Source organism: Sebastes fasciatus, chromosome 14, assembly GCF_043250625.1.
Source record: "Sebastes fasciatus isolate fSebFas1 chromosome 14, fSebFas1.pri, whole genome shotgun sequence".
Classification (NCBI taxonomy): domain Eukaryota; kingdom Metazoa; phylum Chordata; class Actinopteri; order Perciformes; family Sebastidae; genus Sebastes; species Sebastes fasciatus.
This window is the reverse complement of record NC_133808.1, coordinates 27,306,281-27,318,869: the sequence shown is the minus strand read 5'-3', so window position 1 is coordinate 27,318,869 and position 12,589 is coordinate 27,306,281. Positions and strand designations below refer to the sequence as shown.

General features: G+C 42.4%; 1 protein-coding gene across 2 annotated transcripts in view; it reads right to left on the bottom strand.

Moving 5' to 3' along the window:
* plcl1 (phospholipase C like 1) overlaps window positions 1-12,589 on the bottom strand; it is a 275,924-nt gene that overhangs the window by 186,058 nt on the left and 77,277 nt on the right. For both annotated transcript variants that reach the window (XM_074657601.1, XM_074657600.1), the window contains 2 exons: window positions 6,436-6,798; window positions 2,413-2,616 (listed from right to left, as the gene is read on the bottom strand). In XM_074657601.1, the coding sequence (XP_074513702.1) occupies window positions 2,413-2,616; window positions 6,436-6,798 (567 nt within the window). The remainder of the gene's footprint in view (window positions 1-2,412; window positions 2,617-6,435; window positions 6,799-12,589) is intronic.

The following is a 12,589-nucleotide window of genomic DNA, read 5'->3' as shown; positions in this document are numbered from 1 at the left end:
CAATGGAGTCTGGTTACTTTGGCGAGAGCATAGATGGATACAACGTCTTCAGTTCCCCGTCGGAGAGGGCTGACTGAGGGCAAGGTAAAGTGGTGAAAATATTATAAATATATCGTACACTTAACATGATATTGATTTTTTTTAGTTGGGCCTTTCTTTTAGCTGTCTAAAATATGTTTTGCTGCCGACCCCGTCCACAGCAGTACATTGCTTTGCTTCCATGCGGTAACTCCTGTCTGCTTCTCCAAACTGGCGGTCTGCCGACTGTCATCTACTGTAGGAAATACACTCAATACAACCCGTCTTCAAAACACCTGAACTCTTTGGGTTTCAAAAAAACACTAAATATGTAAGGCTTGACTTTTGTAGTACTTCTTTGTCTTTTCTCTTACTACACCAAGATACAGCTGCAACGATTAGTCGACGATGGACTGAAAAATAATTGCTCTCTCTAAAAAGTATTTTGATAATTGATTATTAAGCAATTTTTCACTTTCTCTGTTTTATATCACATTAAACTGAATATTTTGGGGTTTTAGACTGACAAAACAAGACATTTAAAGACATCACCTTGGACTTTGAGGAACTGAGATGGACATTTTGTACTATTTTCTGACATTTTATAGACCAAACTATTACTCAATTAATCTAGAAAATAACCGGCAGATTATTCGATAATGAAAATAATCGTTAGTTGCAGCCCTACACTAAAAGATACTGAGGCGAATTCTTTGTATGTGAAAACTTAGTTTGCAATAAACCTGATTCTGAAGTGCAAAAGGACAAGTGGGATTGATTTGGTTCAGAGCTGGAAAGCAACACAGAGCATAAAGTTTGTTTTGAATGAAGAATCTGAGTAAATAAACTGGAGGAAGGAAGAAAAGAACAGACGACTGGCTGCAGGGCAGCAGAACAGAGAGAGATGGGAGAGAGGAGGCTGAGTGTGTGATGACTAAGCCTGGTGTGTGTGTGTGTGTGTGTGTGTGTGTGTGTGTGTGTGTGTGTGTGTGTGTGTGTGTGTGTGTGTGTGTGTGTGTGTGTGTGCCCAGAGAGGCTGAAAGAGGTGTGATGTACGACTTGAGATCACACCAACTGTGGCTTCCTGACACTGACCTGCTGGGCTCACATTCGCTGGGATCACACGCAAACATCATTAGCTCCACTGACGTGATAGTTAGCAAATGAAGCACTCTCTGTACTGAGGTGTGTGTAGGTGTAATAGCCGAGCGCTGAAACAGGTGGGAGAGATTCGTCCTGATCTGATGCGGGAGGAGATGGAGTAGGAGGAGACACAGCTGGCAGCCAGTGTGTGTGTGTGTGTGTGTGTGTGTGTGTGTGTGTGTGTGTGTGTGTGTGTGTGTGTGTGTGTGTGTGTGTGAGGAGGAGTGTGGGTGACTGTTTCATGCATGTCGCCTCAGAGTGTCTTTTTGCATATTTAATGCCTCGGGACAGCATTTGCATGTGTGTGTGTGTGTGTATGTGTGCACACTGAGTAAAACAGTGTTGGGTATCAGAGAACACAATTTAAAACTTTCTGATGGAATAAATTTTGACCAAACTTGAGAGACAAAATTAGGAAAAGCAGCCAATTTCTGAGTAAACTGAGCTAATGAATGTGCATATTGTATTATTAACCCAGTTGTGTTTTATTTTTAAACTGAACACAGAGCACAGAGAGACCTGCCAATCGCTGATGAAGTCATTTTAATAACGTAAAATTACTAGAAGAACTAAAAGAACAAGACAGTACTTTATGAGTATAATTCATAAATGTTATCATTTGAAGGTACAACGTGTAAAACTGAGGTAACGTGAGCTGCTGAGTGCAAAACCGTGGTAACGCTGTTCACCTCGCTCAGAGGTCATCCTCACCATAATAACAACAGTACTTTAGGAGCAACAGAAGTCAGATGGCGGCTGGTGGTACTGCGGTTTTGTACTCTGCAGCTCACGTTAACAGTTTCATGTAGTTTGGAGAACTACGGTGGCCTTCAGGTAACGTAAAAACGTGAAACGCTCTCTCTAGAGCCAGTGTTTGGTTTGTCCGTTCTGGGCTACTGTAGAAACATGGTCACGTGGTCACCCATGTGCAACGTGTGGTTCATTGATGTGTTTTTAGCAGTTTTGGAGAACAATGGAGCAACTATGACACAGAGACGATTCCAGTTTGTTGAGTTTGATGACATTAAGAAAAACAGAGAGTACTGCCAGCCTCATCGTGGTATTCACTACTTTCTCAGGTGGAACTATTCTCTCCAATCAGTGATAAGAACTAGCATTCACCTCTCACAAATCTAACTTCAAAAACATGTAAGAAAATAGCGGTTACCTCTTTTAATTAAAGCACATGTGGGTGAAGTCTACCATGAAAACAAAAGGGTTAGAAAGCAAGTTTCCCCTTGTCTCACTCACCGTGTCGTAGGCGGTAAGCAGCTTGCGCGTCGGCTCTGAGAGGTTGACCAGAGGCTCCAGACACGGGTAGCCCTCCTTCAGCACCATGGTGGCCCCCATGGCGCCCTCGGGGCTCTGCAGCCTGGTGGCCAGGCTCTGGATGCACTGCTTGAGTTTGGCCACCATGGGGAGCCCACACTGCTCTTTGAAGCTGGCGGTGGTGCTCTGGATGGGCAAAAGAGAGAGAGACGAGGAAGAAGAGGAGGAGAGAGGAAAATAGTATTAGATCAGATGTACAGTTCCGGCTGTAAAACTAAGCTGGGAAAGGTCAGAAAGGGTGTTACACCCAACACACACACACACACACACACACACACACACACACACACACACTTCCCATCCTATCCCCTGTCATCTGCTGTCTCCCTTGAGAATTAAATCAATATGGCAGTCATTGCCGCTTTTAATCCGGTGAAATCAGCCTTAGCTTAAGCGCATTTGGCAAAAGAGAAGACAATATGGCAAAAATGTGGAGCGGAAAAAAATCATTTCAGCATTTAGAGTGTTTTTAAACGGCTGCAGGTGCGTCGGGATGCAAAACTGGGTTTGTTGGCGGCTCCGACAGAGACAAAAGAGTCAAGTGTCAATCTGCTGAAATGGCGTTTTGGGTCATAATGAGGCTAAAACATCTATTTCTGCACATACGAGCACTAGAATGCAATTTGCCACCTGGCAGAGCCCCAACTGGACTAGCGATTATCACGCCCCACCTGTGTTGAAGTGCGAGTGTGTGTGTGTGTGTGTGTGTGTGTGTGTGTGTGTGTGTGTGTGTGTGTGTGTGTGTGTGTGTGTGTGTGTGTGTGTGTGTGTGTGTGTGTGTGCGTGCGTGTGTGTGCGTGCGTGTGTGTGCAGACATACAGCAAGCAATAGAGGCATGATGAATAATAACTGACTGTGGCAGATGAGCCCACAGCTGGACTCATGGCAGAGCGACAGGGACAGAGAGGAGGAGAGAGTTCAAGTCAGAGGGAAAGGACAATGAGATTGAAGCCGGCAGATTAAAAGCAGTTTGTGAATGAGTGAATGTGTTGGTGTGTAGGACTGAGTGTGCGTGTGTGTGTGTGTGTGTGTGTGTGTGTGTGTGTGTGTGTGTGTGTGTGTGTGTGTGTGTGTGTGTGTGTGTGTGTGTGTGTGTGTGTGTGTGTGTGGTGTCTGACACAGTGATTGGTTGAGATTGTTTCAGCGTTAGGGTGATACATGAGATGATGGAGATTTATCTCCCGATAGAGATTTTGCTTTACCGTTTACACTGAGAAGGCTATTCAACCATTGTGGGAAATGTTGCATATGAATGGCCGAGGAGTGTTTTATGCCGATATTAGAACTGTCAGAGAATACCTTAATTTCTCAGATGACCGAATTCACCAAAACCAGCGATTCCCTCTTCTTTTTTTGCATGCATAAATCTACACTACATGGCCAAAACTACGTAACCTGACCTGCCAGATGGTTTGTTACGCAGAATCATCTGAGAAAGTGTCATTAGAAACTGTTTGGAAAAGGGCAGATGACTGGATGAACCATCTGTCAATCAAACTCTTGCAGAAGCCAGTCAGGAGAAGAGCGGAAACATATTTGGGTCCAACAAACATAGGACTTTCATCCAGGAGACCGCTGTTTGTGTCTTGTGCATCACATTTCACTTTCACATTACAATCAGATGTTCGTTCCTGTCCCGTGTTCACACGGTTCTGTGTTCACGGTTTTGTTGCCTAATCCTAAATTGACGCCAAAGGGCGCGATTAAGCAGTGGTATGTGACGAGTTGGGCAATCTTATTATAAAACCCTGGTTGTTAAAGGAATAATTTGACATTTAGGCAGTGGTGGAAGACATATTTAGAATCTTTACTTTAGTAAAAGTATGTAAGTATTATCAGTAAAATGCACTTTAAGTATGAAAAATACTCATTGTGCAGTAAAATGTTCCCTGTCAGTCATGAGAGTGGTATCTATCAATCCTCCCCTCTTGGCTGCAGGGAGTTGCTCCCATTCAGCCTCATAAGCATAAGTGAGTTTGGGTACTGATGTTGATGTTGGGTGATAATAGTAAGGTATGGCTCACAGTCGGCGTTCTAGCTCATCCTAAAGGTGTTGGATGGGATTGAGGTCAACTAGTCAAGTTCTTCAACACCAAACTGGGAAAGCCATTCCTTCAATTGCGCATGAGAGGGATTATCATGTTGAAACAGGAAAGGAAGGGGTGTCCACAAACTTCGGGCTTTATAGTGTTCATTTATATAATAATATAAACCTCGAAAAACAGATATAGAGAGAAAAGAGGATTCTATTCACAACGCCCACCCTTACACTGTTTGTATTCAGCGATAAGCTGGTGGGTGCTGTGAGACCAGGTTCTATTTTTGCTGGTATTTATAGAAGCTTTATAATCCTCCTCCGCTCTTCTTACTGACCCTTCTTTTGTCGCTGGCTTTCCTCCTCCTCCTCCTCCTCCCTTCTCTCTCTCTCTCTCTCATTCACCCAACAGAGAAGTCTGATTTCAGCACCGTCATTGCTACTCAGATTCACCTTCATAACCAGACGTCTTCATCAACAACCGCCTAAAAGTAGCTGAGTGACACTTGATCTGCAGTGACTCAGCTGTTGGTATTTTATTTCAACTTGCCTAGCTGGGGTTGGCCACACAAGTCAATTAAAGAGAAAGTATGTTTTTCTACTTTGTTCACCTACACAGAAAAAAACATTTGAGCGCCTCGATGTTGAGATTTCTGCCTCCACCCCCTGAACAATTTGGTGCCTGAGATAAGATTTCAGCTGGTGTCCTTGCATTGCAGCCAATTCCACCACCAATAATTGTGTTCATGCACTCACACAGAAACTACTCAGCTTTATTTCTTTGAAATGAAGCTATGCAGATCACACTTAAAGATATCATGTGTAGGATTTGGCGGTATCTAGCAGTGAGGTTGCAGACTGCAACCAAATGAAACTTCTCCCGTGTGCCAAGCGTGTAGGAAAACTACGTTGGCCGACGCGAAAACGTGAAAATGGCCTTATCTATAGCCAGTGTTTTTTTTGTTCAGTTGATTATACACTAAAGAAAACATACTTAGACATATTATATTACATTTCCGCCATAGATTCGAACGGTGTATGAGAACATCCTGGGCTGGTTCTGGGAATTATGTATTTGATAATGAAGCATGAAAAACTCTCTAAACATTTCTTTCCAGGGACAAAGTCCTGGTTACTCCGGATAATCCAAAATCCTCACTGAACAGTTTCTTTAATTTCTTCCAAAAAATATTCCAAATGAAACCAGTTAAGAAGGTGGTTTGGGGATTATCCAGCGTGGCCAGAACAGCCTGTGCAAACAGCTAATTTACAGGCTGTACGGACATTATCTGTTCCTGTTTGTGTGTTTGTGTTTATGTGGCAGCTCAGACTCTGACTGAACTGCTACGTCCCTCCAGTCTCTCTCTTTTTACATCTTGCTTCGTCAGATATAATCCTCATGAATGAAATCAAACCATTCTGAGGCAGAAAAAAACTTTCAGTCACAAGTTAGGAGCTGCAATCAGTTTTTGGCAGGTGAAAACTATGAGTTGTAATGGTCCTTTAAAGGAATTTCAGCAGGTTAAAAGGATTGGGTGGGCTATAATCTGTCAGATATAATCCTCATGAATGAAATCAAACCATTCTGAGGTAGAAAAAACCTTCCAGTCACAAGGTAGGAGCTGCAATCAGTTTTTGGCAGGTGAAAACTGTATTTAGGGCTTGAACAGGAATCCTGTAGATTCCTGTTCGCATCTACAGGAACTAAACCAAAATGTTGGAAATATGATGACCAGACATGAGGATGCAGCAGGTGGGGATGGGGGGGTGCAGCTGTCTCAATTGTCTGGGGGAGCCAGGATACCAGAGGAGTAAGTGTTATATTTATGATTTGGTTAAACTGACTTTATATAAAGTCTAATGGAAGTGAAACGATGACCTTCATCAACACCTTGACCATTCGCTCTCACCTGAGCATCCTCCCGCATGTCCGTAGCCTCTTTGATGGGGGCACTAGCCGGTTTGAAAGTCTCATCCACCACCTTGATGCCGGTGTGCCTCAGCGTGACGTACTCCCGCCCTCGCCTCCCCACTCTCCTCACCGACAGACCTCGCCGCTGGGCCTTCCCGCCTCCTGGCCGGTTGGTGATCGCCACGTGGACAAACAGGCTGGTGTGGGGTAAGGGGTCTCCCGCCAGGCCCAGCAGGGGCACGTTGCGGTAGCCGGGCTGAAGGCACTCGAAGGCCACGCTGTACTGGCCGATGAAGTCGTCTCCGATGTAGTCGTCGTCTAACACCACGAAGCGCAGCAAGGCCAGCTCCGGCATGTTCACCTGGAGACAGAGAGTGAACAATGAACCCATTCATGCGGCTGAGCACCAGAACAGAAATAAAACAACCAGACATTTCACAATGTTCTCACAAACACTGACACGGGTCAACTCGGCTGCTTCTGAAGGCTTATTCAATTTAAACTAATCTGATTTTGACCCTCGTTACTGATTCTTGTTCTTATCCACGGCTGGTTCTGATTTTCGTCACAAGAAAAGAAACCAAACTTTGTTTAAAAAAAACACACATATTTTGTGTTGTAAAATGGGAAATAAATTAACTATGAACCTAAAGATCAAATAAAATATACTGTGGCTTATAGTATTGAGACCCCTTCACTTCTTCCACAATTTATTGTGTTGTAGATGAAATCTTAAATCAATAAAAGTGTTATTTTCATCTATTTTAAAATGGTGTAATTGTATATTTCTGCATACTGGGGTCCCTAAACAGTCTTGGAATTACATAAATTGGGTATCACTGTAAAGCTGAGACTCTTGTGGATCCAATGAGCCCAACTGTATTCATGTGTGATGATGTTGGTCCCCATAGGAGACATTTCATTGTAGCGAGACCATTTTTTAAAAACTTGACCTTACTGTATAAAATGACCTGTGATGACCTCTAGGATAATCACAGCCTCATGAAACTGTACACCCACAAACTACAGACCTACAGCATTCAGAGGATGGATGGCTTTCCTAGCTAGATTGACAATAAGGGGGTTTCTGAGCAGTTTACACAACAGAAGTGCTCGCCATCTAATCACCAAAAAATGCAATTGTTGCAGAAATCTCCAAATGTCAAAAGTTTTTGATTCCAAACCACAGCATGGCTTTTTCTATGGTATTCCTCAAGGTCTTGGTGTCTTAATGTGGTATTTTGGAGGGATTATTGATCATTTTTATCATTCTCGAGTGGAAAAAATAGTTAAATTTAGCACCAAATGTGTGTAACAAATGGTATCAACACCAAAAATTGCTGCAACAACTTATGAGACATAATAGAGCATGGGAATGACCATCATATACTTCTATCATAATGTTCTAAACCCTTATACACTTTTAAAATGTATTTATACAAATACAACTTGACACACAGTGCTGAGCTGCATCTCAAATGAATCTTCAGGTTCCCAGCTTTCAGATGATGTACACCACTTCTATGTGACATCTACTGTTGACCTGCTATCTCCCCCTAAAGACCCCCTGTACCCCCTAAAAAAGGACAAAACGTGTCTATTGTGGGTCTCAGAGGGTTAATTCAATCTTCTTGGGTCTCTACAAGTTTTGCACACCTGGATTTGAGAGGTTTATCCCATTCGTCCTGATCGTGTGATATGATCGAAAGCCCCAGAACAGCTACTAAATGAACCGTGAGATTGTTTTTCTCCACTGCTGTTTCCAAAGTCAAAAATAAACCCTCCACGCAAATATACTATATATATATAAACACACACACACGCTGGCAGAGCCCCAGCGTTCCGAACCAATTACCAATTCCTCGGAACATCAAACGCGTTATTTACATCTACAGTAAATTGCATTCGCCAGAAGGAACAAACTCGTTCGTTTGATTATCGAGGCTTTTAAAAGTTTAATGCTTTGTCACCTGAGGAGAGACGGCGTTTAAATGTATCTGTACATTATTCATTATCGCTGCTCTTGATTTAGAATCGGCTCTTATCAGGAGGAAAAGATGCACTTCATTAAATGTTTACAACAGTAAAAGAAGTGATCAATTAGTCACAGTATTCAGCTTGAGAAGTTCAAACACCGTTTCCCTGTTATTAAGAGTCACTCATAAAGCTGTTCAGGCGAAGCATTAATGTTAATTACGCGGTACAATGAAAGGAACATCCTGGTGCTGCTGCTGCAGAGGGGAAAACGCTGGGTGAATTATTACACTTGAAATCAGACTTTAATAGCTAATAAGGCCGTAAACACCCGTACATGTGAGAACAGACTGTCAACACGCGCACACACACACACACGCATAGTAAGTGGGAGGACAAATGATGCAGTGTGCCTCTGCATATTCATTCTGTGCACAGGAACAGAGAGTAAACACACTTCATAATAAAACATTATCAGCTAATGGCTGTTTTTCTCTTCACAAAGTCACAAAAACACACACACACACACACAGAGGATGGATACCGGTGTCGCGTCTACAGCAGAAAACAGTATGAATCTATCATTTCCCACAGAGAATGAGAATAAACTTGCCCCAAGCCTCCGTTTGTACGTGTGCGTGTGTGTGTGTGAGTGTGTTATAACACCATATGAAGTCTTCCGGGCTCTGAAGAAGGAAATAAACTCAAGCAGCACAGTTGATTTCCTCACGAATATTGAGATTACAGTTGGTCTGAATGTGTGTGTGTGTGTGTGTTTGTGTGTGTGTCCAGTCACATCTTTTCTAAATTTCAATTTTGTTGTAAATATTCTGGACCACAGCAGTAAAGACGCCCCTTTGTTTCACCCAGAGGTAAAAGCACACTTGTGGAGCCCCCAAAAACAAAAACCGCAGAGTTGTTATTTATGCGGTTCAAGCTTTATATTCATGAAAGTCGGTAGCTGTGTCCCAAATTCAGGGTCCACTGTCTCTGAAGGACATCATGTCCCACAAAGATGGACGACTGATCCTCCTCCCAAAACGAGAGACTGTGTAGCCTCAGAAAAGCTGGAACTAACGCAGCGTTACATTATGTTCTACAGGCACAGCGGGAACACATTCATGTAAATGTTTATTTCTTTTTAGTTGTTTATGAATTATCTATAAAACTATTTTACTATTGCATCTGAGGATGAATGTCATAATTTCCATGAGTAAGTGAGGACTAACAGAGTTACAGCAGTTTATGTTAAAGGGTCCATCTGCGTTCTTTTCCGTTTTTTTTTTTCATTTTTGTGAATGTAGTCTGGTGGCTTTGAAGAGAGCGATGTAACGGCTTCAGTTCCCCGTCGTAAAAGCATGCCTGACTGCGAGGTAAAACGCTTGTTGACGGGAGCAGCAGAAAAACGCTATATTTAGAATATTTTCACCACTTTACCTCGCCGTCAGACAGCTCTTTACGACGGGGAACTGAAGCTGTTATATTGCTCTCTTCAAAGCCACCAGACTACATTCACAAAAACAGTCATTTTCACCTGACTTACACTTCTGCTTCTGTCATAATTATTACGGTCACTAGAAGTCACTGTCGTGTTCTTTTATACCTTCTTTCGGTCATCTACCATGTGAATAGATGACAAAAGCTACTAGTGGGTGTAGTAGGCCCCTACTGACCCACATCTATGGTGCTTATAGCGACTGATAACGCCTATTTAATGGCCTGACAACAGTCTAATCGGCTGCTCTCAGAGGAAAAATGGTTCGACACCCCTGATCTAAATACTTCTTCCACCATTGTGGACATTGTTGCACCATTAAACAATTGAGCAGTCATCCTCAGAAACTACTAAAACTAAACTAAACTAAAAAAATGACTGCATGTCTCAGCTGTATTTTCAGGAAAAGTCTTTGGAAAAGGACAGGCCAAGTCGACCTGAAGTGCAAACTTCAGAGGGAATCAGAATTGGGACACAGTCGGGGGGAGGCTTAAGGTCTTATACCGAGGAGGAAATAAAATCAGACAGACACACACAGGGGCCGTGTTCATATAATGTTTTACAAATGTGTGAGTGTAGCATGAAGGAGAAGCTGGTGGTGATGGATGATGTAGCAGAGAACATGTCACACTGACTGAACGAGGACCGGGCTGCCCCCCTTAGGCTTTGACTGCACTATTATAAAGAATATATCCCCGTGTGTGTGTGTGTGTGTGTGTGTGTTAATGTGTCTCCACTCCCATAAGCTGTGAGTGAGGGCTGAGTGGTGACTGGGGAGAAAAGTTCCATGCATGGGCAAACCAGACAGACAGCTCCACTAGACTGTGTGCTGTAAGTGTGTGTGTGTGTGTGTGTGTGTGTGTGTGTGTGTGTGTGTGTGTGTGTGAGAGCCGAATGATGACTTCAATCCAATCCAATTCTCAATTTTTCAGCAACAAGCCCACGGCTGAGCAGAAAAGCTCTGTGACAGTTAATTCAATCAGTTTCAAACCTCTGAAAAGACGAAATGAGGCGGAGGACACCAAATCTCCTCTCTTACATTACCCTTACATCTGGAGTTGTTACGCAACAGTCAAGTCACACTTCAGTATGATAGACGACACTGTGCTCACGGCTCCATACACTCACTAAAAACTAATCATGGCTGTGGATCATTTCTTGTTTCATCCTTCAAATGCATTAAATTGGAATAAATTTGCCTTTTCAAACTCAACCAAATAGTTTCTCTAATAGAGTTTTATGCAAAATACAAATAACAGAATATCTTCAATGACAACAAAATATTGTTTGCATGTGGATCCTTATTTACTGTCTTCATTAAGATAAACAGTGAATGTGTGATCTGGGCAGTGAGTACTATTTTCCAAGAACCACAGCTGGTCATAAAAGAAACATCTTCAGAAATTGATTTCTGGACAAAAACATGAACTTTAAAAGAAAATGAGGTTGTAAACAGGAAGCAGTTGAGACCATGACAGTTCAAAATGTTAATGTATTGTAATTTAAGTACACCGTCTGGCATTTAGAAGAGTACTCCGCCAATTTAACTTTGCACTCCTGTAACATTATCGGACTCATTTTGTCCGTATGGCTTATTTTACTTAGTTATGTGCCCAGATTTGATTTGTTTTGTTGTGTTCGGCTTGCTTTGTTACTTCATCCTCATTGTTGTTGTTGGGTTTTTTTTATCATCATGTTTTTTATCTATTGGAAAAACTTGAATCATCAATCATGAACAGTTAAAAAGAAAAGATAAAGATTGATGCAGCAGAACCAGGGATATTGTCTTTTTATTCCACATATTCTTCTTTTCCTTGTCAACACTGCCGCCTACATTACCCACAATGCAACTTGACTGCCGACAGTTTGGTCGGAGTATGGAAAGAGAACAGGAGAACAAGGGTCACTGAACCTCTGAATAGTTAAGGTTAGGCATTGACCTCGAATAGTTAAGGTTAGGTATTGACCTTGAATAGTTAAGGTTAGGATAAGTTGTCGGGCAGCGAGTCCCGCAAGAGTTTTTTCAGATCTCACATCAGATTTCGTTATTTGTGAGCTCCCTTCTAGACACGACCCCATTCTTCTACGTTGATTTGAATGGAAATGACCGTTCTACTACTAATTCCATTTCTATGGGCCGGAGATTCGGTTGAGTTATGCTCGTAGTAGTTATGATAATGTAGCCTGAAGCCTTTAGCCTGCAGCAGAGATGAGGAGCGGTCTGAAGAGGTCTGGTAAGCTCACTTCTTTCAACTCCACAACTCCAGATTTGTTTCATTTTCAAACTTGTTGTCTTCAACCAACGCTCAGACTTCTCACAGCTCCCTCTGTTGCCACATAAAGGCTTTATACAACTTTTTTTCCCACATATGCGGTAATACTACTAAGACCTGTAAACAGATTTTGATGTGTAAAAATCTGTGGAGTTCCCCTATAATACACTGCATGTCAACCAAAACAATAATAGTACCCTCTGGGAGACATCAATTATGATCCAATTTTCAGTTCCCTGATGCACATCATCACATTTTTAATATACTGTCACGCCCGTATTACTCACAGTTAATATGTGTTTTATGAGTGCAGACAGCTGAGACAGTGGTTTTCATCGTGTTAGTCTGCACTCTCAGTGTTTATGTGTGTGTTCAGGACGTGTGTGCTGCTGATGTGGCTGCCCAGTGTC